General features: G+C 37.9%; 1 protein-coding gene across 1 annotated transcript; it reads right to left on the reverse strand.

The window, feature by feature from the left end:
* Positions 1 to 966: 966 nt before the first annotated feature.
* LOC133979385 (uncharacterized) lies at positions 967 to 23,971 on the reverse strand. Its single transcript, XM_062417898.1, has 11 exons — positions 23,051 to 23,971; positions 21,887 to 21,998; positions 20,985 to 21,116; positions 15,959 to 16,184; positions 15,754 to 15,761; positions 14,954 to 15,018; positions 14,240 to 14,447; positions 9,103 to 11,438; positions 7,093 to 7,183; positions 6,317 to 6,472; positions 967 to 3,844 (listed from the first exon to the last, which is right to left on the reverse strand). Exons 1-11 carry the CDS (start codon positions 23,846 to 23,848, stop codon positions 2,049 to 2,051), a joined length of 5,928 nt encoding a protein of 1,975 aa, XP_062273882.1. The 5' UTR covers positions 23,849 to 23,971; the 3' UTR covers positions 967 to 2,048.
* Between the last annotated feature and the right edge of the window lie 389 nt (positions 23,972 to 24,360).

The raw sequence follows: 24,360 nt of genomic DNA on the forward strand, positions 1-24,360 counted from the left end.
TTAAAAATTGCTATGAGTTTTAAATTGACTGACACATTTAAAACCAGGGACAAAACAACTGAAAACAATTATTCTTTTCTGATGCCTGTTAAAGTTCAGTAATCTTTACAAAAACGGCAGTAAAGCAAGCCCATAATTTCAGTTATGATTTTGAGTGAGACGACCGAAATGCTTATTTTCCATTATTAAAATAATATTTTTACTTGGTGTCAAAAGAGATCAATTTGAGGTGACTGTATGTAAGGTGTGAGGGACATTAGTAAATGAATATATACAAATGCTTGAGTGAACTTTTGGAAAGGTGAACGCGCTTAGTGGCAGTTATGGAAACCACGTTTGTGTGTCAGAACAGCATGTTCCTTTATGAAAGAGGAACGAAGAACATCTGTTTATTCTGAAGGAAGTCCTGCCATGTCTGGGTATACTTGTGTGTAGATTAGTCACAGCAGCTCATATAGGTTAGTTAAATAAAGGAGGGTTTTCCCCACTCACTGCTCAGTGCTCTGCAGCAGCTTGTATGTCTGTGTTGAATGTTGCCATACTGTGCAAATTAAATAAAGAGAGACAATATTGTACTGAGTGCATGAAGTAAATTGACAAGAGGATTTTGGGGCTTGTTCACGATGCCAATCTCATTCCCTCCTTCATTTATTCTCCAAACAGGTCGACAGGGCAGCTGGTGAACCCAGGTGGTCTTCTTCCCCTGAGGAAAGTAACAACTCATAACGATGGCTGAGGCAAAATGAGACTGCCTGTGAGGATTATAGACTACGGTTTGAATGATAGAGCATCTAAAATTAAATATCAAGGGTTGACAGTTGAACAAAAAAGAGTTTGTGATGTCTTTGGATTTCAAGGACCAGTTATTGTTATGCTAAAATATAAAGGTTGGCTTGATAAAGGTTGACTTGACAAAAGGTGGCGGGACAATCCATAACGTACATAATTCTGAAACATTTATTGTAACCTTCTGTTCAAACATCCATCCATCTACAGTATTCTGTGGACCACTTTTGTTCAGGATAGTCAAACATGAGTATTCATTTATCAGCTCTTTGCAAATTTACAGAGAAATACACTTGTCAAACAACAACCAAAATAAAAATATAAAAACCAATACCAATAAAACACAATACACAAGTAGCTGGTAGCAAAATAACGCAGAAAATTAGCAGGTGCCCAGAACAAAACTACAAACAGATCTGTACAAAATAGCATCAATGTCAAAGTCCAAAAACACTGACTGAAAAGAAATGAGACATAGACTTATAATTTGCATATTAACACACAACCATCAAACATAACTTTATCCACTCAAAAATAAAATAAATGGACTTCATTGCTGCCTGCAGGATTTATCTGGGGGGAAAAGCATGACACAGATCACGAAAACATATACAATCATTTTAAAAAGCAATAATAAAAAACTAATGAAGGTGTATGTACAGTAGCTTTACATAAAGGAACTTAAATTGTCACATATTCCAGTTTACCCAAATTAGAGGCAATTAAATTAATGGTTAACTTACAGTCAGTTGGACATACTAGATACCATAATGTATCCAAATGTAAAATAATGGATTGGACTTTGCCATGAACTTCAACTTAATTTAAAAACATGTTTTCTGATTTTGTTAAAGGTCAATAAAAACAGAATTAAAAGATGTCTCAAGTGAATAAGAATGCTTGTATGGGTGGCTTTACCTCAAATTTACATACATATGGTAAAAATTACGATTAGGACTTATTGTTATAATTGTCACATTTTCTCTAGTAATTTTAGGGGGGAAAAATGTTGTTTTTGTTTGTGGAGTCTGGTTGTGGTGCAACAGGTGGCCATACAATTTTGTAACAGGAACTCCAGAGTAACCCATTTACTGAACATGCACTGGCTGTGTAATTATGTTTTGTTGTTGTTTTTTTTTAAAATTCTGGATCTGGATTCTGGTTCAGTGCCTGATTAATGTCAGAGAGCCACTTCCACAGCAGTGAGTCCTGTAAAGGAAAACCAAACGTTCAAGACAAGATCTCCAAAAGATCTAGTTTGGTTAACATTTGATGGCTTTTTCATATAAAGCAGTTATTTTTTTAAGAACTGCTGCTCTGTGCATCACCTGTATGTGATTTGACAGTTTTGTGTTGTTTATGAATGCTTTTCCACAATCATTGCATTTGTATGGTCTCTCGCCGGTATGACTCCTAATGTGCATTTGCAAATCTGTTGGTTGAGAAAAACTGCTTCCACAAGTGTTACACTTGTATGGCTTTTCACCTGTGTGGGTTCGGATGTGCTTTATCAGAGTCGTACTGAGTGTGAAACTTTTCCTACATCGATTGCATTTGTAAGGCTTCTCCCCCGTGTGCGCTCGGCGATGATTTTTAAAAGATGTGGAATCGGCGAACTCCTTCCCGCAGTCGATGCAGGTGTAAGGCTTCTCACCTGTGTGAATTCGCTTGTGCTTCTTCAAATTTGCGCCACAGCTGAATTTTTTCCCACATGTGTCACAAGTGTACGGCTTCTCACCTGTGTGAGTCCTCATGTGTTTAGTTACAGCGGTCACCTGGGCAAAACTTTTCCCGCAAGATTTGCACTTGAAAGGCTTTTCACCAGTGTGGGTTTTAATGTGTTGTTTCAAGGCTGACTTCTGGTTGAACGTCCTTTCGCACCGGGTGCAATTAAAAGGCTTTTCACCTGTATGGATTCTCATGTGTACTTTCAAGTTTTTCATGTAAGAGAAGGTTTTATTGCACTCGTTGCATGTGTAAGGTTTGTTTCCTGGGTCTGGCTCAGTGTTGCCAGTGACTCTTGAATGTCCATGATCATTGTTCCCGTTTTGTTTTGGTGTCGTACTTGCAGTTGATGTGTTACTGCCGCTGTTGCATTTATTCTCCGATTTTTTCTCAATACTTGAAGCTGATCTCATCTCTCTATCCTTACTTTTCTCCTTTAATTTTGGCTCAGTATTGGCAGTTGTGTTCTCTGGGTTCTTTTTTGGGTTTTGCTTTGCTCTTGTAGTTGATGATGTCTTCGCAGATTTCTTTGGTTTTGGAACAGTATTGGTAGTTGATGATGTGTTCCCTGCATTATGTTTCTTCTTTGGTTTTGGATCAGTATTTGAAGTTGATGTTGTGACCTCAGTGTTTTGTGTTGGCTCAGTACTAAAAGCTAATGTTGCATCCGCATGCTTACTTTTCTTCTTTGGTTGTGGTTCAGAATCTGATGTTGTGCTCCGGGCATCATCTGTGTTCTCTGGGTTTTGCTCAGTACTTGTAGTTGATGATGTGTTAGTAGATTTCTTCGGTTTTGGCTCAATATTTGCAGTTAATGCTGTGCTTTCTGCTTCACTTTGTTTCTTCTTTGGTTTTGGATCAGTATTTCTAGTTGAAAATGTGTTATTTGGCTTGGGGTCAGTATTTGTAGTTGATAATGTCCTCCCAGTGCTAGATTTATTGTTTGGTTTTGGCCTAATTCTTAAAGATGATCTTGCATCCACATGTTTACGTGTTGTCTTTGCTTTTGGAGATCTGAGCTGATCAATGTTTGGCTCTGATACTCCAGAGTTTGCCCGGGCAGATTCAGATCTAACCCATTTAATACAGATTTTGTCAAGAGGATCTTCCACTGCTGCAGTCTGCTGAGTTTCATCAGCATCTGAAAGCAAAAACGAATCGCTTTCAGTTTGATCAAAAGCAGAACTCAATTTAGAGGTATAGTCCTCCTGTTCCTCTTTAATCTGTGGAGGCTTTGGGTCTTCTCGGCCCAGATTGGAGTTCCTCTCCTGGTTACAGAGCTGCTCATCATTGAGAACATCCTCCTTCTTACATGCATGTTGCAGTGGGAACTCTGCATAGAAGGACAAAGAAATTGGCATTAAAGATGTATTTTTCCCCTTGAGGCACTCTGCTGTGTATCACGGAACATGGTACTAAAAACAACTCGTTATAAGTCAATATTTACTTACTGTGACAATATAAACTGGAGGGCCTTGCCAGTGTAACACACTGTGACACAAACCAGTGTGATATTACACAAGACCTCTTCTTTGCTGTATTTTTTAATGAGCAGATCTAAAGCCAAGTGGTTGAGGTTGTGGTTAAGGTAGTGTCTATTTGATAATCGCTGACGTGAGACTTTGCAAAACAGTTCCTGCATGCGAACATAAGCACAAGTGTTTTTATGCAATGTGTGCTGGGTCTTATCATATCTACAATGTCAACAGATGCTTAGGGTGGTGCAGAAATCTAGTTAGGATTCGTTGACCTATTTTCAGTCAATATCTTAAGGTGGAATTTGCATCCAAAAGAGGAGGAAACTGCTATAGAGGGGAAAAAAGGGTTACTTTTCTATTAAAATATAGGAATAAATATGACATGAGAGATGTGTCTGATGTAGACTATAATTATGATATTGATTTTGAGCAGCTGAGGTACATGACCTGCTACTGATGAACAGAATTCAATAATTACAAATGAAATAATAAATGCAACGCCCACTGACAATTATAAAATGACTGTTAAACTGTATTCAAAGTTCAACTACAAATATTTAGAGCTGCAACAAATAAATCTGTATCTATTTTTGATAATCAATAAATTTGAAGGAAAATCATTTTTCATTCAAAAATATAAAAAGATCACTGGATTTCCTTGCTTTTCTTTGTCATATATAGTAAATACCTGTAGCTCTGGATGAACAAAACAAGACATGTGAATTCATCTACTTGAGCTGAGGGAAATGACTTTTTTAACGATTTTTCTGATGATTCATAATGAATCAGCCAGCGGGAAAAATAACCATCAGATTATTATATGGTTACCGCCCTACACTGAAATTATCTCTACTTCATCTGAATTGAGATACTCTGTTCTACCAAAGTTGCAATGTATTTAAAAGATCCATATCATAGACAGGAAATCTGTAAACTGCTCAGCAGGGACAAATAAAGTGTTGTAAATCTAATTGAACTGAAGCGGGAGGCATGTCTAAAATGCTATTTAAAGACCTGGTATTCACGTGTAAGCAATTGATTAAAAATTATAAGCAATTTTAATTTGAACACATAAAAGACACATTATGGACCATTTAAATTGAACAAAACATGAAATGAAGTCATTAGAAAAGTCAGCATGGGTTTAGAGGTTGAAAAACAAACATAAATATATCCAGGAAGCATGCTTCCATATTTTGTATTTATTTAAAGGTTTAATGAACAGGGACAATGCATATTAATAAAACATTTTGACAAACGTAAACATGCCAGAATTAGCCAAAAGGCTATTTTACATCTGCTGTCCCTGGTCTGATGTTAAGTAGTCACCCTAAAATAATATAAAACGATTTAGTTTTAAGCATACAAGTAATACATTAAAAAAATAAGAAGACTAAATCTAAATAAAGATTAAAAAGCAGAAAACAATGCAAAAATCCACACATACACACGCAAGCTAACAAAGACTCAGCTCAAACAGCAGACAGTTTCTACAGACAAAAACAAGAACAACATTAAGCAGCTGCACCAACATCAACAAAATGTATTACAAGAACAAACTAGCAGGCCACAAGCAAGCAAGACATAGACAATAGACACATTATAAAAAGCCATGCACAAAAAGCAACAATAATGCTAGACAATTAATAAACTGACAGACAACATGACGGATCAGGCATCAGAAAGCACTGACAGGCAGAGCAGCAAACGTGGAGGAAAATTAAGCACTACAATTTAATGTTGACAGCTTTTACCACTAATTAACCACTTGTTTTTTTTTTATGTAAAAGCAGCATAATTTGCAAGATATCTAATGTGAGTTGGAATGGAGTTCCACTCACGAGCAGCCCTGATTGAAAATGCAGACTTGCTAAAAAGCACTTTTTCTAAACGGGACAACACAGTCTCCCTTAGCTGCACTCCGTGTAGATGTTGATGCCAATTTTATAAACTGGCTCAATACAGGAGGAGCAAGTCCATGTGTGATGTTGTACATAAGACAGGAGTGTGAATTTTTAATCAGGTTTTCCCAGTGTAACAACTTGTATTTCAATAAAATATGGCAGTGATGATAGTTGTTGGATTTCCTGTCCAGCACTTTGAGAGTTTTTTTAATATAGAGAAAGTAGAGGTTTAAAAGCAGTGTTGCTAGGCTTGAGACCAGGTTGTCAGACAATATGTTATGTGGGAGAAGATCATTGAGTGCATGAACATTAGTGTAGCCATAGTTGACATGCAACTGCCGGTATCTAAAAAATACCGGAATTAAAGTATCCGGTATTCGTAATAATACGCCACAAATAGGCCAAACAAATAATGTCACATACCTGTTCTGTGCAGCCTTATCTGGGGCTTCAAAAGGATATCCAGCAGTATGCGTTGACGAGAGATCTCCTCCTCATACGCAGCTACAGCCTGCTCACAAACTCCTAATATTTGCTCTACTGCAGCACTAACTCGCTCGTTGATTAACTTCCTCCAAACTCGTGACATTTTTCAGTGGATCAGGACTAAATTTATGTCGCTCTCAGTTAAGACACTACTTTCAGTTATTTCGTTTGCCTGAACGGAAACGTTATATTTCCTGCCCGGGCTCTTCAGTTAGTCTTATCTATAAATCACACATAACCTGACGAAATCGAAAAAGGGGAGGTCTCATAACCCGGATCTGACAAGTGCTGCGCTAGGTGCTTATCTCAGGGGAATTCAGAAAAGGTTTTTCTACCGGATAAATGAGACTCACTATGAATGTGTGTACACCAACTGCCCAAAATGTAAATTACTAGGAAGATTTTGTTTGTTTATGTTAAGGTTTGTATAAAACACACCAGCAAGCACCAACATTAAAATCGCATTATAGATTTATTACAGATTGATGAGGTAAAAGATTCAAGGAAACATTAGTGTGTCTATAAAGAGCAATTGTGCTACAATGCAGATTACAGAAATAGGTTGCATTTTTAAAAGAAACAGTAGTAACTAAAAAGGCATTTAAAAGGCATTTAGACAAAAATCATTTCCAAAGTACAATCAGTTCAAGAACAATCAACAACATAAACTCTGATTAAAAATGTAAAGCAATAGATTAACAAACGTAATTTACATCTACCATCTCTGTGTAAAGAAACAACTATCATGAAGCTTCTGTAAGGCACTAAACTGCAGGATTTGGCATCTGATTTGTCCATTTGGAACTGCAGGACCATTTTCAACAGTTTGGAGACGCCTCATGAACATGTAAACCCCCAGTGTTCAAAAATATTTGCAAGTTTTTGGCAATTTTTCAAATATAATTCCACACAATAATTTGCAGCTTCTGGAAATTATATTTAAGACAAAAGAGGGGGCTTGGCAACCCTGCAAGATTCTTCAGGCTTTATGAATCCATCTCTGAAGCATTCATATCACCCATTCTTCCTAAGTTTGAACAAGATTTCCATCATTCCCAGCTATTGAGATGCCATAGAGATACACAGTATTTCCATGGAGTCACTATCACAACACTCAAAAGCCAGGAATCAAGGTAAGTTAAGACACACGTTATCACTGCAGTAAAAAGTGCAGCTACATCATTAATTTCAATAAGACCACTCCAGCAAAAAAAAAAAAACTATTATGTGACTATTTTGTAATGAGAACAGCATAAATATACAGTTTACACAAAAGATACAATGACTGTTGACATTTCCAGTTACAAAAATCATTTCTCATAAAATCAAAAACTGTTGCAGTGTTTTGCACCTGATTAAAACTCTTGGATCTAATCATTAAAATGATCATTTCTGGATTGTATTCCATCTGCTCAACAGTATCTGAAGCAAAAAGCTATTAAAAATAGTAATTTTTGGTCTAGAGTGAGGTTTTTAATACATTCAACTCAGTTTGTGCAGCCAATATAATATATTTTAAACACAGAACCATGAAACTAATTCCCTTAAAAAACGTAATGGTCTGGTTTTTCAGACAGAGATTAAGACACAGTTACTACACATAATCCCTCACACATCACACATAGGAAATCGGCCCAAAATACCAGTAGCATGGGTGTAGGTTTGGTTGAGACATTTTTGCCGGACAGCCAAACAAGTTGTGCATGTCTACTTGATCTGTATTAACTGAATATGCATATGCTGACTTGCTGTGGCTAGTCAACATAGGTTGATGTGTAGGGTTGCCAGAGGTCAAGTTCACTCTTTATCATAATAGTGCAGAAAGCAAACAAACCTGGCAATTCTGCAGAGATTGTACCATACCAACGTTATGTGGAGTTTAAGCAGATAGATTGTTCGAGATCGGTAAACATATCAGTGGGGACAATAGTAACACTTTGATACTGGTAAGGACATGTCCCCACCATCTGTCCCCAAATCTACACCCATGACCAGTCTGGGAGCAAATCTACTTTAGTGCAATTCATTCACTTTAATTAGCATGGTGCATCATATGCAGTGTTGGGAAGATTACTTTGGAAATGTAGTTGGTTACAATTACAAGTTACCCTGTTGAAAATGTAATAGTAGTGTAACTATTTCAATTACTTTCTCAAAGTAATGTAACTAATTACATTTGATTACATTTTGATTACTTTTCTTAATTTTGAATTTTGAATGCTCTCGACTGTTAATCATTTTCACATTTTAAGACCTGATAGTGTTAACCTTTCAGCAGTACTGTTCCGACGTCGACAGCACCTCACTGCTGGCAAACACTACTACAATGTTAGGGCCTTTGTCTGCTTTCTGTACGAAGTGATGTTTGTATTTCCAACACAGGAACGTATTCTTATGCGCCTCCGACATGTTGCTGAGTCTGACTGATTGACACATGACCAGAGACAGCCAATCAGAAGCGTCAGTATCCAACTTGCGGCTTTGGAAGGAGGATGTTGATATGAAAAAACTATTTGATAAATCTGAGCTTTTGCAGCGATTTTTCAAATGTAACTAAAATTGTAATCATCGAAATTTCCAAAAGCAACTGTAATTTAATTACACATTTTCTCCCAGTAATGTAACGGATTACAATTATGTAAATTTTGTAATTAAATAACGTAACGTCATTACATGTAATTCGTTACTCCCAAACACTGATCATATGTATGCATTTTTTAAGCAGTGGAGCTGTCTGGAGCCTTTATGTGTTTCTTTTTTTTGTGTTTGTCGAGCTTTATCCAGGTGGAGAACTTTTCCCCACAAGTAACGCATTCATATGGTTTTTCCCCAGTATGTAACCTAACGTGTTGTTTCAAATCCGTTTTGTGACGGAACATCTTCTCACATGTCTCGCACTTATATGGCTTCTCACCGGTGTGCGTTCTGGTGTGTCTCGTCAACGTCGTCTTGGTGGCAAATGTTCTCTTGCAAAAGGAACACTTGTAAGGCTTCTCCCCAGTGTGTATTCGCCTATGAATCTTGAAAGACGAACAATCCGCAAACTCCCTCCCACAGTCACTGCAGGTGTAAGGCTTCTCCCCGGTATGAGTTCTCATGTGCTTTTTCATATTCACACATGAGATGAAGCATCTCCCACAAAAGCTGCACACGTACGGCCTTTCCCCGGTGTGAACCCTGGCATGCAGGTCATGATTGTAACGCCAGTTGAATTCTTTTCCGCAAACTTTGCATTTAAAAGGCTTCTCTGCAGCGTGGATTACCACGTGTTTATTCAAATCCCAACTCTCCCTGAACATTTTGCCACAAGTCTCGCACTTAAAAGACTTGTCAACGGTATGGGATTTCATGTGAAATTTGTAGTTTTTGAAATTAGACATTACTTTTCCACACCTGTCACACTTGTAAGGATTGTCTTCAGTCTCTGTACTTCCAGCGGATGTCCTGTGCCCATTTTTCTTTTTCTGTGTTGGCTCAGCAGCTGCATTTGATGATATTCTCCTACTCTTCGGTCGACCACTTGGCGTTGGCTCTACATTTCCTGCTGATGCTGTATTTTCATCCTTAAATTTCCCAACGTTAGGTCTCTTGCGTGATGTTGACTCTTTACTTTTTGTAGACGTGTTTCCTTCGTCAGTTTTCTTCTTTGGTGTTTGCTTAGTACTTCCATTTGATGTTCTTGTCTCATTGTTACGTTTCTTATCTGGTGTTGGTTTAGTCTTTGAAGTTGCTTTCCCATCACTGGATTTCTTATTTAGTGTTGACTCAGTATTTCCAGTTGATTTCATGTTATCATTGTCATCTTCCGAATCTGGAGCTGGCTTCGGTTTGGGAGGTTTACGTGATTTTGCCTTCTCATTGTATGTTGCGTTGTCAACATTGCGTGTCTTTTTCCGTGTCGTTTCAGTAATTCCAGTTGAAGTTGTTTTACCATCACTGGGTTTCTTATCTGGTGTTGGCTTGTTACATTTATCTAATGTTGTGTTCCCATCTGGTCTTGGATCAGTACTTGCATTTTCTGTTGTGCTCTCATTTCTGTGTTTCTTATTTGATGTTGGTTCAGTGCTTTTGGTTGATGCTGTATTCTCAACATTGGGTGTCTTTTTTGGTGTTGGCTTGGTGCCTCTAGTGGATGTTGACCTATGTTTTTTGCTTGATGTTGGTTCTGTATGTTCATCTGATGTTGTGGCCTTATCCTTACATTTCTCACTTGTTGTTGCGTCAGTACCTGTATTTGATGCAGTGTTCGCATTGGTACATCTCTTTTGTGGTGCAGTCTCTATACTTCTGGTTGATGTTGGGTTTTCATCGTTGGGCTCACAAACTCTGATTGTGATGGTCTCACTGTTAGATTGCTCAGTTGGTGTTAGCTCGTTACCTGTTGCTGTATTGTTTTCACTGTTGCATTCCTTGTTTGGTGTGGGATCACTGCTTGTAGCGGATTTTGTGGTCTCATTGTTACTGGCTGGTGCTGCGTTGTCTTCGTTTTGTTTCGTATTTGGTGTTGGCTCAGTACCTTTGTTTGCGGTTGTGTTCTCATCACTGCTTTTCTTGTTTAGTGTTTGCTCAGTATTTGTAGCTGATGTGTTCTCATCAAGGCTTTTGTCATTTGGTGTTGACTCGATATGTTCAGTTGGCGATGGACTTCCATTGTTACCAGTTATGTGATCTTCGCTCCCAGCTTCACAAGAGCTGTCAGAGAGGAGCCGGTGGTCACTTTTTGGTTCTGATCCTGCAGAACTCTCCCCGTCAGATCCAGTCACTGCATCCTTCTTGGATTGAGGATCTTTCTCCGCTGCATTCTGAGTTTGATCAGGGTTCAAAGGCTGAGTTTGATCACTGCGGACACTTCCCTCATGAGTCAAATTAGAGGCATCAGTCTCCTGTTGCAGTGGCACCTGCTGCTGTGTCTGACTGATGCACATTTCCTCTTCTTCATGTTTAACCTTAGGGGGACCTTGTTGTACCAGGCTTGCATTTGTGTCCCGGTTATTCAGTTGCTGCTGCTGTTCCATGTGAAAGTCCTCTTCCTCCTTATGGACAATTGTCTGTGAGAGGTCTACAGGAAAGGACAATGGAATTGGGAATGATGAGATGCTGTACATATAAACAATATCTAACAGGTGTGATAACAGGCGGCAAATGTGAAATTGTGACTGTACTAAACACACCACAGAGTACTTATGAGGTAATATAGTCTTCAGTGCACAGTAATATTGGACAAATGATACATATCTGGTCAAATCTATAATGAGGTGAACATTTTAAAGCAAGTCTGTTTCCTGAAAACCCTTTTCTTTTGCATTTTTGTTGTAAAAAATATTTTCAAACTGCACAAAAGAAAACTTAAAGCATTTGTGTAGTGTAAACATGTCATGACAGTTTCTTCAGTGTTTTCTTTTTGCAAAACCTCTTCTGGATATGTTAATGGGCAGAAAAGCCCCTATTTCACCAAAGCAAGTTAATTGATATTATTGGATACCTGAGTTAAATCTACACACATCTCAGAACTGGAACATAAACGTATGTGTGTTGACTTTTTTGAGGCTTTCAATTACCTGATAACTCTGCACCTCCAAACTAGTGAGGAAACGTACACTAAACAAAGCCCTAAGTTACATAGACATCTAGTCCTATATTGAGACAGGATTTATCAGCCTTTGTAATACAGTTTATATTATAAATGTATATGTTCGGGTTGAAATCATAAAGCTGTTGAGCTTACATGTGAAAATATATAAATATTATAAATATAATATCTCCACGACAACTCCAAACTGCATTGGGTTGCACCAGCACCTGTGAAAGCTGGCCATTTGGCATTGTAGCACATAAACTGGATTGATGTTGAAATATCATTTCAATAAATTAGGTCTGAACTGGATTACTGTGTTGCAAAAAGGCATGCAATCAATGAAAAATAATGCAGTGTGGCAGAAGAACTGCAGTTTTTCCATCAGGGAGTGCTGTGATATTTTATGATTTCCACTGACGCTAGGAGCATGTGTGTTAATATTTAGCTGTAACTTAGAGGTATGTTGTAACTTATCTCCATGGTGCAACAGCTTTTTTATCTGTGAAGCTGTTTTGTAATTTACAACCGTCTCTGCTGCCTCCGTTGTATTTAGATAGCTTGATAGATTCACAGCAAACAATAAGCTTTATGCTGTAGTCAGTGTGTGATAAGGCAGTCAGGGGAAACGGTGCGTGGGGGGTGGGTTGATATACGGCCTCCTATTTGTTTGGCTTCCTATTTGGTTTCTGTGGAGACGCTGTAGCACACAGCTTTTAAACCGTGTAATAGTTAAAGTTAAAAAAGCTCCACAAAAAACTTGATTTGGGATTGTTGTATCAAACTGTTTTTCATCTTATTACTTGTTTTATCTTCAAGACCCGAAGCTGTTAGAAAATGACCCACCAACCACTGAGATGTTCGATTTGTTTTGTGTTACATTTTAGGCAACATTACAGTTGTTCCAACTGATTATACATGAATATTTGCTGGTTTTCTACATCCTATATGATAAACTGAATATGATCAGGATTTGGACTGTTTTAGGACACACTGGATGATGTTACCTTGTGTCCTGGAAAACTAATGGAAATTTCCACTAATGTTTGACATTTTATAGACTGATTAACAGAGGAAAGTATCAGCATACTAACCAGTAATGAAAAATAATTAGTTGCAGCCCTGTTGTCTTCATTAATTCAGAAAGCCATTAAGTTATTATTGTTGTTAGTAAGGGGTCGTAAACCTCAAGATACACAGAAAACTCCACAGGGCACCTTTATGTAAGTACAGAAGTGATATCAGTAAAATGTCATTAAAAGTACCAACAGTAAAAGCTACTGGTTCTACTTAAATATGAACCTTGAATTCACTTTCTGGATTTTATCAGGGGAAATCACCTATGCAAATGAGCTTCAACTGCTTTAAGGGGTCACGGGGCAAACACACTTTCTCACTGATATGAATTGTTTTCATATAATATCTCTATATTATATGGAAAAATCCACATGAATTAATGAATACATTTTCAAATGAGACATACATCTTGCTTTATAAGAACTGATCTCCCTTATACATCATGTTAGTATCCATGAAAAACACCTGAACTTAGATTCTGGTGGGTTTAATGGTTAAACTTACCAACATTTACCCATTTTCGCTAGAACATTAGAAAAGTAATCAAGTGTAATAGTCACATTACTTTGATAAAGTAATTGAAATATTAACATTACTCATTAATTTTATATAGGGTAACTAGTAATCTGTAACCTATTACATTTCCAAAAGTTACTTTCCCAATCCTGGACACAAATTATTAGCTACTAAAAGAGGAACATTTTTAAATATATTAGAAAATGTCTAGTGGGGATATTTACATTTGTCAGATAAATGTAGCTGGTGTATTAAAATGAATTTGCTTGGAATAGAAATACTAGTATCTCAAAACTATACTTGAGTAAATGTACTACTTATTGTTGACAATAAATAGTTCGCTATAGCAACAGTGGATAACCTTTAAAGGACATGTGACCAAAGTACAGTCTCCACTTCCGCGTGTAAGGTGGCAAAACACGTGCAGCTCGTATAGGAGATGATATTAAGCCAAAAATAAGTTTATAAAAGCTTAAACTAACTTATAATACTGACAGATGGGAAATTACTGTAAACTGAGATGGTTGACTATTTACCATCGCTCGCATGACTGAAAACCACACTCACACCTGTCAAACCGGTCGGTCTAAAAGTAAGGCGAGGCTCTGCTAAAATCAAAAAGAAGTGCAACTGTTTGGTCGACAGTCTGACAGAGAATATTTGTCAAAAGTGAAGCACTTTGAGATGTGACCAACCTGTCCTGTGAAGCCTTAACTGAGGCGTCAAAACGGTGTCCAGCAGTCTGCGTTGACGAGCGATTTCTACTTCATAATCATCAATTTTCTTCTCAAAGGCTCCCAGTATTTCCTGCGCGGCCGCCGTCAGCCGATCGCAGACAAACTTTCTCATGATCATGACCGAAGCCATTGTTGTCAGAGTTAAACTTGAGGCACTTTTTTCTTGCTAAAACTTCGACAAACACCTCGAAGTTATAACTCGTGAACGCGCATTCTCAGTTTTGCTGTTTACTTCCGCATTAGACTCTATAAAGAGCCTCTACTGACACCTGCTGGCCGGAGTGCGCCGTGTCTCAAGTATCCTGCTGCATGTTACCTGTTGTCTTTATCACAATCATCTTCACTGGCCGAGTATGTTCATGCATGTGTGACCAGGGCAGTTATATACCCTACAGCAAGTACGACAACGCCACCCTCGGACTTTCACCCAGAGAATACCCACTTTCACAGGTTCTTATAGTACAGAGAAAAAGGAGCAGAGATGTGAATTTCTAGTTTCAACCACTAAGTTTATTTATACAGATTAATTTCAGACTCATAAATAATAAAATTTGGAACAGGTTAAAATCTAGGATTTATTACCAAAATATATTTATAATTCACTTAAATAGAATCCACACCAGGAAAATGATTACCAGTGCAAGAAGGAGGGGGGCTGTCAGGGAGGCCTACAGGAGAGAGGGAGTGAGAGGAAAAGGGGGTCACCACCGCCAGTAGGTACGGAAAGAAGTCACACACTGCAAAACAAAGGCACACGGTTAAAATACACAGCAACTTAAGCATGCACATAGAACCCAGACAGGGGGATACCCTCCACCCAGTGACCCACCACCTATAAGTGTATGGCAGCCCACCTGCACTAACACTAAAAAGAGCCCTACTATCATTACCTCACAAGATTGGTTTATAAAAGAAAATAAATAAATCAGACCAGCTATCAAATTAACAATCTACACAGTAGAACCAGGTAACCATATACAATAAATACATTTGTAAAAAGGGCAAAAACAGCAGTAGCCAAATAAACTAGGGCCCCTTTCTAATTGGGATCGATCAGTAGCGCTGCATTCACAGAGCTACCTCCATCATTAAAGAACCTCACCACCTGTCTCATGGCCTGTTTTCCCTCCTGCTAACTGGAAAGAGGTAGGGGTATCTGCTGCAGATCTAGCAGGATGCTGAAATGCTTCTTCCCACAAGCTGTAAAGCTAGTTTCTAACAGACTGACAAGAGAACTTGACTCAACTTCCACTGTCTGGAGCTAAAGAGAAACAATATCTTGTTTCCTTCTGTGTATGAAAGTACTCAGAGAAATGACTATGAATAAATCTTGTAATTGAATATAGGATATTATACATTTTGTATTTTAGACTAAAATACGTATATTTGTATAGTGCATTGGGTATAGCATTCCAGTTAATGCACAGATCCTGAGTTAACTGTTCATATGTGTGACAGATGTTTTGGTGTACTGTAGCGCCTACCAGAGGGGAAAAGTTAGACCAGGTTATACACAGGGTGTGAGGGTGTCTGCAGTGATTTTCCTTGCCTGTTTCAATGACTCTTGAGGTGTACAGGTCAGCACTGACTTTTTTGCAGACCTTACTGTCCGTTGTAGTCTGTTCCTGTCTTGTTTGGTGGCCAAATCATCGAGTGATGGATGTGAAGAGAACAAACTTGATGACTGCAGTGTAAAACTGGATCAGCAGCTCCTGAGACAGGTTGTATTTCCTGGGCTGGCATATGAAGTACATTCTCTGCTGGACCTTTTTGATGACTGTGTTGATGTTGGACTCCAACTTCAGTTCCTGGGAGACTAAAGATCCCAGAAACCTGAAATATTCTGCAGCCAACATAGCGCTGTTGAGTATTTTGGGAGGGTTTGCAGTGATGGGAGTTTCTCCTGAAGTCCACAGTCATCTCCACAGTTTTGCAGCTGTTTAACACAGACTGATAACAGTCTCAGATAAGGCCAATGACTACACATTTCAGGGGTTAAACAGACAGGTCTCCTGTGGTGCGGTTTTTGCACCTCAGGAGACTCTGAGAGGTTTCCCAGAGCCCTGGGAACAGAGTCCAGTCGTCACTATAATCTCTTCTCTCACAAGTAGCATTTAACCCAAAGATATTCACTTTTCAATGGTATGAACAGAGGAAAAACCAAAAGATCTTCCCCATGAAATGTTTTCCATTGATAATTATTTAAATGGTTAACTGATTAGCAAAAATATTGACAATCTAAACTAATCAATTCATTGTTTCATCATGAATGTAAATGCCATTTAAGAAATTAAACAAATACCAAAGAATTTGAGTCTGCACTTGCAAAGCTCTAAGGGTCCAATCATATAATCTCCAGATTTTGTTTACAGTCGAAGCTCTCATCTGTTTGCAATTAGACATGCTTGACCAAAGGGTAATTTGTCTCACAGTAATCACAGCTGTAAAGCTTCTCACCTGTGTGATGTGTCATGTGAGTCCACAGATGTTATAAATGCCGGAAACTGTTCCAACATCTGCTGCAAGGATGTGGCTTCCCAGCTGAGTTGGGTTAACATGTGTTGTATAAGGTAACGTTTCAGGCTGAATCAACAACAAACTGTGCAACTGAAGGCTGTTGCACTTGAAAGGTTTGTCATTTAATTTGGGGCTTTGGGCTGAGAAATATTGTATTTTCCAGGCTGTGTGTTCTGTGCTCTTGGTCATTCTGCCCTGTATTCATATTTGGTTTAATGTTTCTAATTCATGTTCAGGTGCCCTCATGTTTTTTCTCTGGCTTTGTTGTGTCACTTCTATGATCCTGGTTAGTAGCTACATAAGAGAGGTGAAAGAGGAGTTGATGGTCACTGTTTGGTTTTTTAAGTTTTCTGCGTCAGATTCAGATTGTATACTTTCATTTGAAATGTTGTCTGCACTTTGTTTTTGATTACAATTAAAAAGTCCAGTCTTTATTGCAATCTCCTCTCTCACAAATAGGTTTTGGCTAAACAAAATCATCCTCCTAGTTTGGTTCCAGCTGTTCTCTGGAGAGACAGAACAGCTAATCTATGGAGGCTCTGGGTTGTCTTGGTCCAGACTGGAGTTCCTCTCCTGGTTACAGAGCTGCTGGTCAGTGGAAACCTCCTCTTCCTTACCGACATGCTGTTGTAGGAGCCCTGGAGAGGAGGACAAGGGAGGCAGCATTAATGGTGGCTTTGTATGTAAAGTCACATTTGAAGTTTATCAAATTACTGTTCAATACCTCGAACTGTGCCCAACTGTTATGAATTCAAACAAACAAAACTATGATTTAACTTTGTCTGGACATTGTTTATTTGTACAACATATGATGCACCATCAATAATAATAATAATAATTGTGCTGTTTGTATTTGTGATATATTGTTGAATGCTGCTTGTGCTCTTTGGATTTCCTGACTTTGAAAAGCAATTTGTGTTTATCCAAAAAAAAAGAAAATGATTATGCTGTTACACACTTTACCAATAACATATTCCAACTGCACAGCTGGGCAGTTATTGAGATTAACTAAAAACGAATATGATGAGAATATGATGCCATTGAGAGTCAATAAGCAATAACATTTAATATTGGTCAGCCCTTAGGACCTGATAATTAGACCCAATTGCCATTTCCTCTCTCTTCATGATTCTACTCGATTCCTTAAAAAACTACTATTGCCCTTGCTGGAAGCAAAGTGTACACTGAAATCTGGAAACATACAAAAATGCTTATCATTTAGAGTGAATCTTCACACTTAATACAGACTTCAATCCTCCCAACCTTGCTATCTAAGGCCCCTCCACAGATACAAAAATAGTCCTTGCGAGGACACATCTTATCTTTCAGCGGGGCCCAAAGAAGTAAAATAAAATTGTAATGAGTGTCATGAATGACCCTGACCTAACAGAGACTAAGCTTAACAGCTCAGTAAGTTTCCATCAAAGTAGGTCATCTAACTTCATGAACCAATGAGAAGAAAAATAAAGATGTAACTTGTCACACTCAAACAGGTGCAGCATAACCTTTAACCAGAGGCCCTGAACACAGGAGGCTATCCAGTTTCTACTCATGTTATAAATTTCAAACTTCAAACTGACTTTTGGTTCTAGGTCATAATTGTGAATATAATGTTAGTCTCAAGTAATCTTTATCACATTGTATGATGGAAACAGTATCAATAGTTTGTTTTGCAATAAACTTTATTACTCTTTACACCTGTCCTGTGCAGATTAATGTCAGGTTTCAGGAAGACATCCGGCAGTCTGCCCTGGTGACTGAGCTCTTCTTCATACACTGATGAAACAGTTTGTGTTAAGACTCCTAATATTTCTTCAGGAGCAGCAGTTTGTCACTTGTTGATTAAATGTCAAACTCTCCACTGCAGACATTTCCACTATGTGAAATTCACTCCAGCTAAACTATCTCACTCACTTCTGTGTGTTTTGTCTTTTCTTTGCTAGCTAGCAGGAACATGGCTGTATTGTAAATGTTTATACATCCATGTGCTGAAACAACAATATGACTGATATCCAGTTGGCTCTTCAAATTGAAAGTGTAATTTCTACACATTTACAAACCGTTCTGGCTGAACATCGACACAAAAAATGCAGGTAGATATTCTGTACTTTGCCTTTATTTATGCACAGCGAGTGACTTGTTTTCAAACTAAAAAGTCATGGCAGGCTTTAAACTCAGTAATTTTGCACAGTGAAAGTTGAAGACTAAAGCAAGCTACAGAAGCTCTGGCAGGTCTGGTGATCCATTTCAAGTCTGATCTAAATTGTTTTCTCTCCTGTGTCTATGACTTAAGAACAGGCAAAAAAAAGGATAATGTTTCTAAGTTCTTTCATTTTTTTTTCATCTGTGAAACAAGTGGGGGGAAGAGGGGTATGTTTTATTTTTTGTCAGATAATTTTCTACGTGTTTGTTGTTATAATAATATGAAAAAATACTCTGACCCTTTTCTTGAGTAACTCAGCTATACCACAAAACAAAAATCCTGCATTTAAAATCTCAGATCAATAAAAGTATAGAGGTACCATTGGCAAACGATAAAGTAGAAGTGCTCAAAATGCAGTCTGTTAAACTAATATATTATCGTGTTATAAATTGTATAAATGTAATTAATATGTACTCAGCATTTTAATTTTGTAGCTTTTTAAGGTGGAACTACTGGGTAGTTTAATCCATCACAATATATGACAGTGAATATGTCAACCATAGGTTTGTATGAAAAATATGAAATCTAACAAGCAGCTATGACTGCAAAATAAATGTAGTAGTTGTAACTTGTGTACAACCTTCCCCCTTGAAATTTAGGGAAGTAGAAGTAAACAGTAAAATGAACAGGAAATACACAAGTACAGTACTTGCAGATATTGTAATCCTCACTATTGTCTAAACAGAGAAATAGGGAAGTACATTGGACAGAACTTTTTGTTCCCAAATGAGTCAGATTCATTCAACTTTTTCATGTTACATAGATCACATACACACAATCTGTATGGCTCAATGTGGGCCTGCACCCCAGCTGTGAAAGCACTGTATCTGCCTATCAGAGCCATACATTTGACAGATTCACAAAATTCTGAGTGCTAGTAACAAAATGTTTTGATTTTGAAAATGTGATCATCTATAGCCACATAGAGAATTTGTGGTAAATACATTCATAATGCTACAAATTACTAGGGCTGCAACTGAGGATTATTTTGATTGTTGATTAATGTGCCAATTATTTCCTTGATTAACTGATAAATCACTGATCTATAAAATGTCAAAAAAGGAAGAAAACAGTCCAAAGTGACATCAAGTTGTGTTTTCTCTGAACAATTCAAAACTCAAATATATCCAATTTAAAATTATATAAAATAGATAAAAGGGGTAAATCTTTACATTAAAAAGCCAGAACCTAAGAATATGCAGCCTTTTTTCTTGAAAAATTACTTTTTCAAATTAATCAATTATTGAAACAATAACTGATTTTCTGTTGATCGACTAATCACTTCACTCCTGAACTTCAAATGTTTCTTCAGGGCTGAGTCACTCTGAAACTCCTCTCCTTCCAGGCTGCACCTGAAGGTCTTTCGTCTCTGAGTCCAAACATATAATCACAGGATTCCTCTGACAGTCAAAGTTAATGTTGAGGTGTTATGTTTATTTTCTAGCTTTGTTGCTTTTCTATGGGTGTCACTTTCATGATTTTGGTTATTTTTCACATGTGTGGGTGAAAAACGAGCTGATGGTCACTATTTGGTTCAGATACTCCATGGCTTTCTCTGTCAGATTCAGATTGTTTCCTTTTAGATAAAATGTTGTCTGGAGGCTCTTTCTCTGCTTCACTTTGATTTCGATCACAACTCAAAACCAGAGTTCAGTCTTTACTGTGGTCATTTAAGTGACTTGACTTTAAGAAATCATCCTCCTTGGTCTTCGTGTTCTTGGCTCTCAGTTACATGAGAGTAGTGAGAGAGAGGAGAGAGGAGCTGGTCGTCACTGTTTGGTTGTGGTACCACAGAGCTTTTAATGACATGCTCTGTCTCTGCTGCACTCTGAGTTTCATCAGGATTCAGTCTGATCTTCACTTTTGTCACTTTTCTCACAAGTAGGAGTCAACAGGAAGGTTTCAGTCTCCTGCTTCAGCACAAGCTGTTCTCCCTCCAGACTAGTGCAGAGCTCTTCCTATTTCTCTTTAATCTGTGGAGACTCTGGGTCCTCTTGGTCCAGACTGGAGTTCCTCTTCTGGTTACAGAGCTGCTGGTCAGCAAGAACATGTCTGGAGATGAGGAAAAGGGAACTACTGTGTGGTGATAAGAGAAAGGGAAGTGAATGTAGGCCTCTGCAATATGAAAAGAGATATCAATAACAATATTTATAAGATACTTTTTCAAGTATTGATATAATATGGCAAATGTTTGCAATGTTACAATTAGAAAGTAAATTTAACTGAAGTAAATATTATCAGAATACAATACCAGTGAGAGTCTCTCTCTCTCTCTCTCTCTCTCTCTCTGCCTAATATCAGTATCAGCCCCAAAAATCCAGTATCAGTCGGGCTCTAAATCAGACTGAACTGCCATTTCTTGTCACTTCATGGTTCTATTTTATTCACACACAAAGAAAATTAGTAAAAGTAAATTTGGTGTGTGGGTAGCAATTCAGAAGCCTTGAACAAGCCTGTACTTCTTATACAGATACTACTGTATAACATTTACATATTTGGGCTGATTAGATGTCTGCTCAGGTTGAAGCTGGCAGTTTATCTAACTTCATGAACCAATGATAGGACAGATACAGATGTAACTTGTCACACCCAAACAGGTGCAACAAAACTAACAGGAGGATTAGATAAGTATTAAAACAGCCATCTGTGCAAAGCCACACAGTCCCAAGAGGAGGTCTAATCCATCAAAATAAGCTAAAACACCTCAGGGAGTGTAAATTACCCCTCCAACCCCAACCTTTAACTGACTTCACTCTGATGCGAGGTTGTGTCGGTGAATATAACCTTGGTCCAAATATATCCTTATCAGACTGCTTGTAAACATGTACCCGCTGGAAATAGTACTAGGGATTTTTTTTGCAATAAACATTGATGACTGTTCACACCTGTACTGTGCAGCTTTATCTCAGGCTGCAAAATGGCATCCAGCAGTGTGCGCTGCCAACTGAGCTCCTCTTCATACACTGAATCAGACTCCGAATATTTCTCTTCTCGACTCTTTTAGTCGTTTGTTGATTAAATGTCTCAAACTATAGAAATACTAAACTATATTTTATGTACTTAGTTTTGAGTGGCTCCTGCTGAAAGTGTGTTAATAACTGACTTGTACTGCATAAGAAAAAACATATAGAGATGAGCAAACTTTAACTCAGAGGGTGAGTAATTTAATTTTTAATTAGACTTTGAAACCATACAAATTATAAACAGATGTGTGGTCAGGAGTGTGCAAACTTCAGGCACTGACTGTTAGCATAAGTGTTATAACAGAACAATATTTGATAAAAAAAATCAACATTTTGGCTACTTTATACCTTGAGACATTCTATAACAGCTCAAACATTCACCCATAAGCACTATATTTATAGGGAATACAAATTAAGAAACATGCTCAAATCTACTCAATTAAACTGGCTTGTTTTATCTAATCAGCAGTTAAGTACCCAATGTATTCATTTTATTAGAAAAGTAGGTCTGAAACAATTATTTTCATTATTGGTGAATCTGCTGATTATCTTCATGATTGTTCAATTGCTTAGTCTATAAATGTTTAAAAAGTAATGGGAAAAACCTTTGTGATGTCTTCGAATTGCTTGTTATGTCAAACCAAAATCATAATCACAGTAATGAAAAAAAATAACTTGCCACATTTGAGAAGGTGGAACCAGAAAATATTTGAGGTAATGAAAAAAAGGTAGAAAATCATCACATTTGAAAATTTCTGTCTGGCATTTTTCTTGATAAATGACTTAAAACAATTATTGGATTAATGGTTTCAGCCCTTGAAGGGATATTCTGTTAACTTATCATGTGGATTTGAACTTTGTGTTTCTTTCTATCGATCCCGCAGATATAATGACACCTTTCTTCCAAAGCTGGATGATGAAGAAGCAGATCATCTGTACATCAACAGTAAATTCAGTGGTGCATGCGACCCTTCAAACGAGGCACCGGTGAGAGTTGAATCCCAATCATCAAATCTTTCTTTGTATGAACTGTGTCTCTTGATCCTTGGCTTTAGGGTAATTTCAACTCTGCTGTTTTTCTCTTGCATGGATCTTGTTATGTAACGTCAGTCCTGTGTTATGAGCAAAAGTCTTCCCACAAGTGTTACATTTATATGGCTTTTCCCCTGTGTGGACTCTGGTGTGTATTTTCAATGTTGTGCTGACAGCAAATCTTTTCCCACACCAAATACATTTATAAGGCTTCTCCCCTGTATGCACTCGGACGTGATTCGTGAGAGATGAGTGGTAAGAAAACTCCTTCCCGCAGTGGACACAGGTGTACGGCTTCTCGCCTGTGTGAGTTCGGTTGTGCCTCCTCAGGTCTGCAGGCCGGCTGAAGCTTTTCCCACAGGTGGAGCAGGTATGCGGCTTCTTGTCAGAGTGAGTTTTCATATGATTGATACAGTTTGACTGACAGTTGAATTCCCTTCCACAAACTGTGCATATAAAGGGCTTTGCCCCGGTGTGAGTTATCATGTGGTTCCTAAGCAGAGCGTTCTGAGTGAATCCTTTCCCACAAGTGTCACATTTGAATCGCTTTTCACCAGTGTGGCTCCTTAAATGAATCTTTAACTTCAAGAAATCATGAAACTCTTCAGTACAAACGAGACATTTGAAGAGTTTGTTTTCTGGTTTCATGTCAGTATTTGTATTCTCATGGTTGCCTCTTTTGCGTTTTTGGCTTTTATGGTGGTCGCAATTTGGTTCTGATACTCCAAAATCCTCTCTGTCAGATTCAGATTTTATTACTGTAACAGAGAAATCAGTCAGGGTCTCTCCCTCTGCTGTAGTATGAGTTTGGTCAAGATCCAAAAGCAAAGTTTCATCAGTGTGGTCATTCATCTCACAAGTAGGATTTAACGCATCAGTCTCCAATTTACGTACAAGCTGCTCTACCTCCAGACTCGTGCAGAGCTCCCCCTGTTCCTCTTTAATCTCTGGAGACTCTGGTTCCTCTTGGTCCAGACTGTTGAATGAGTCTTCCTCCTGGTTACAGAGCTGCTGGTAAGGGAGAACTTCCTCATGAAAGAGAGATGACTGTGAGATCTCTGAAGGAACAAACAGAGGAAGCATTGTTTTGGTTAGGTTAAAGCAGCACCTATGTAAAAGCTATGAATCGTCCAATAGTGGAAAACATACTCGGACATATAAGTAATAGTACTACCAGTTACAAATTGTTTCAATAAAGACATTAAAATTGTGCTTACATATAAGTATACCGTTCTCAGGAAACGATATCTTAAGAATAAAAATAAAGGTGCTAATAATGCAGAATGACTCATTTCAGTGTGATACATTATTATTATTATTATTATTGGATTTGTTTAAAGCGAAACTGTTTTTAATTATACATG

The sequence above is a fragment of the Scomber scombrus genome, chromosome 4, assembly GCF_963691925.1.
Source record: "Scomber scombrus chromosome 4, fScoSco1.1, whole genome shotgun sequence".
In the NCBI taxonomy this organism is placed as follows: Eukaryota; Metazoa; Chordata; class Actinopteri; order Scombriformes; family Scombridae; genus Scomber; species Scomber scombrus.

What these genes read in the sequence shown, in the direction of transcription:
- LOC133979385 (XM_062417898.1), bottom strand. Translation starts at nt 23,848, where the DNA reads ATGAATGACCACACTGATGAAACTTTGCTTTTGGATCTTGACCAAACT. An exon ending in CGTTACATAACAAGATCCAT is followed by an intron (nt 21,999 to 23,050) that starts GCAAGAGAAAAA and finishes AACGACTAAAAG; the next exon opens with AGTCGAGAAGAGAAATATTC. An exon ending in GTTAAGGCTTCACAGGACAG is followed by an intron (nt 11,439 to 14,239) that starts GTTGGTCACATC and finishes CCTTTCCTGTAG; the next exon opens with ACCTCTCACAGACAATTGTC.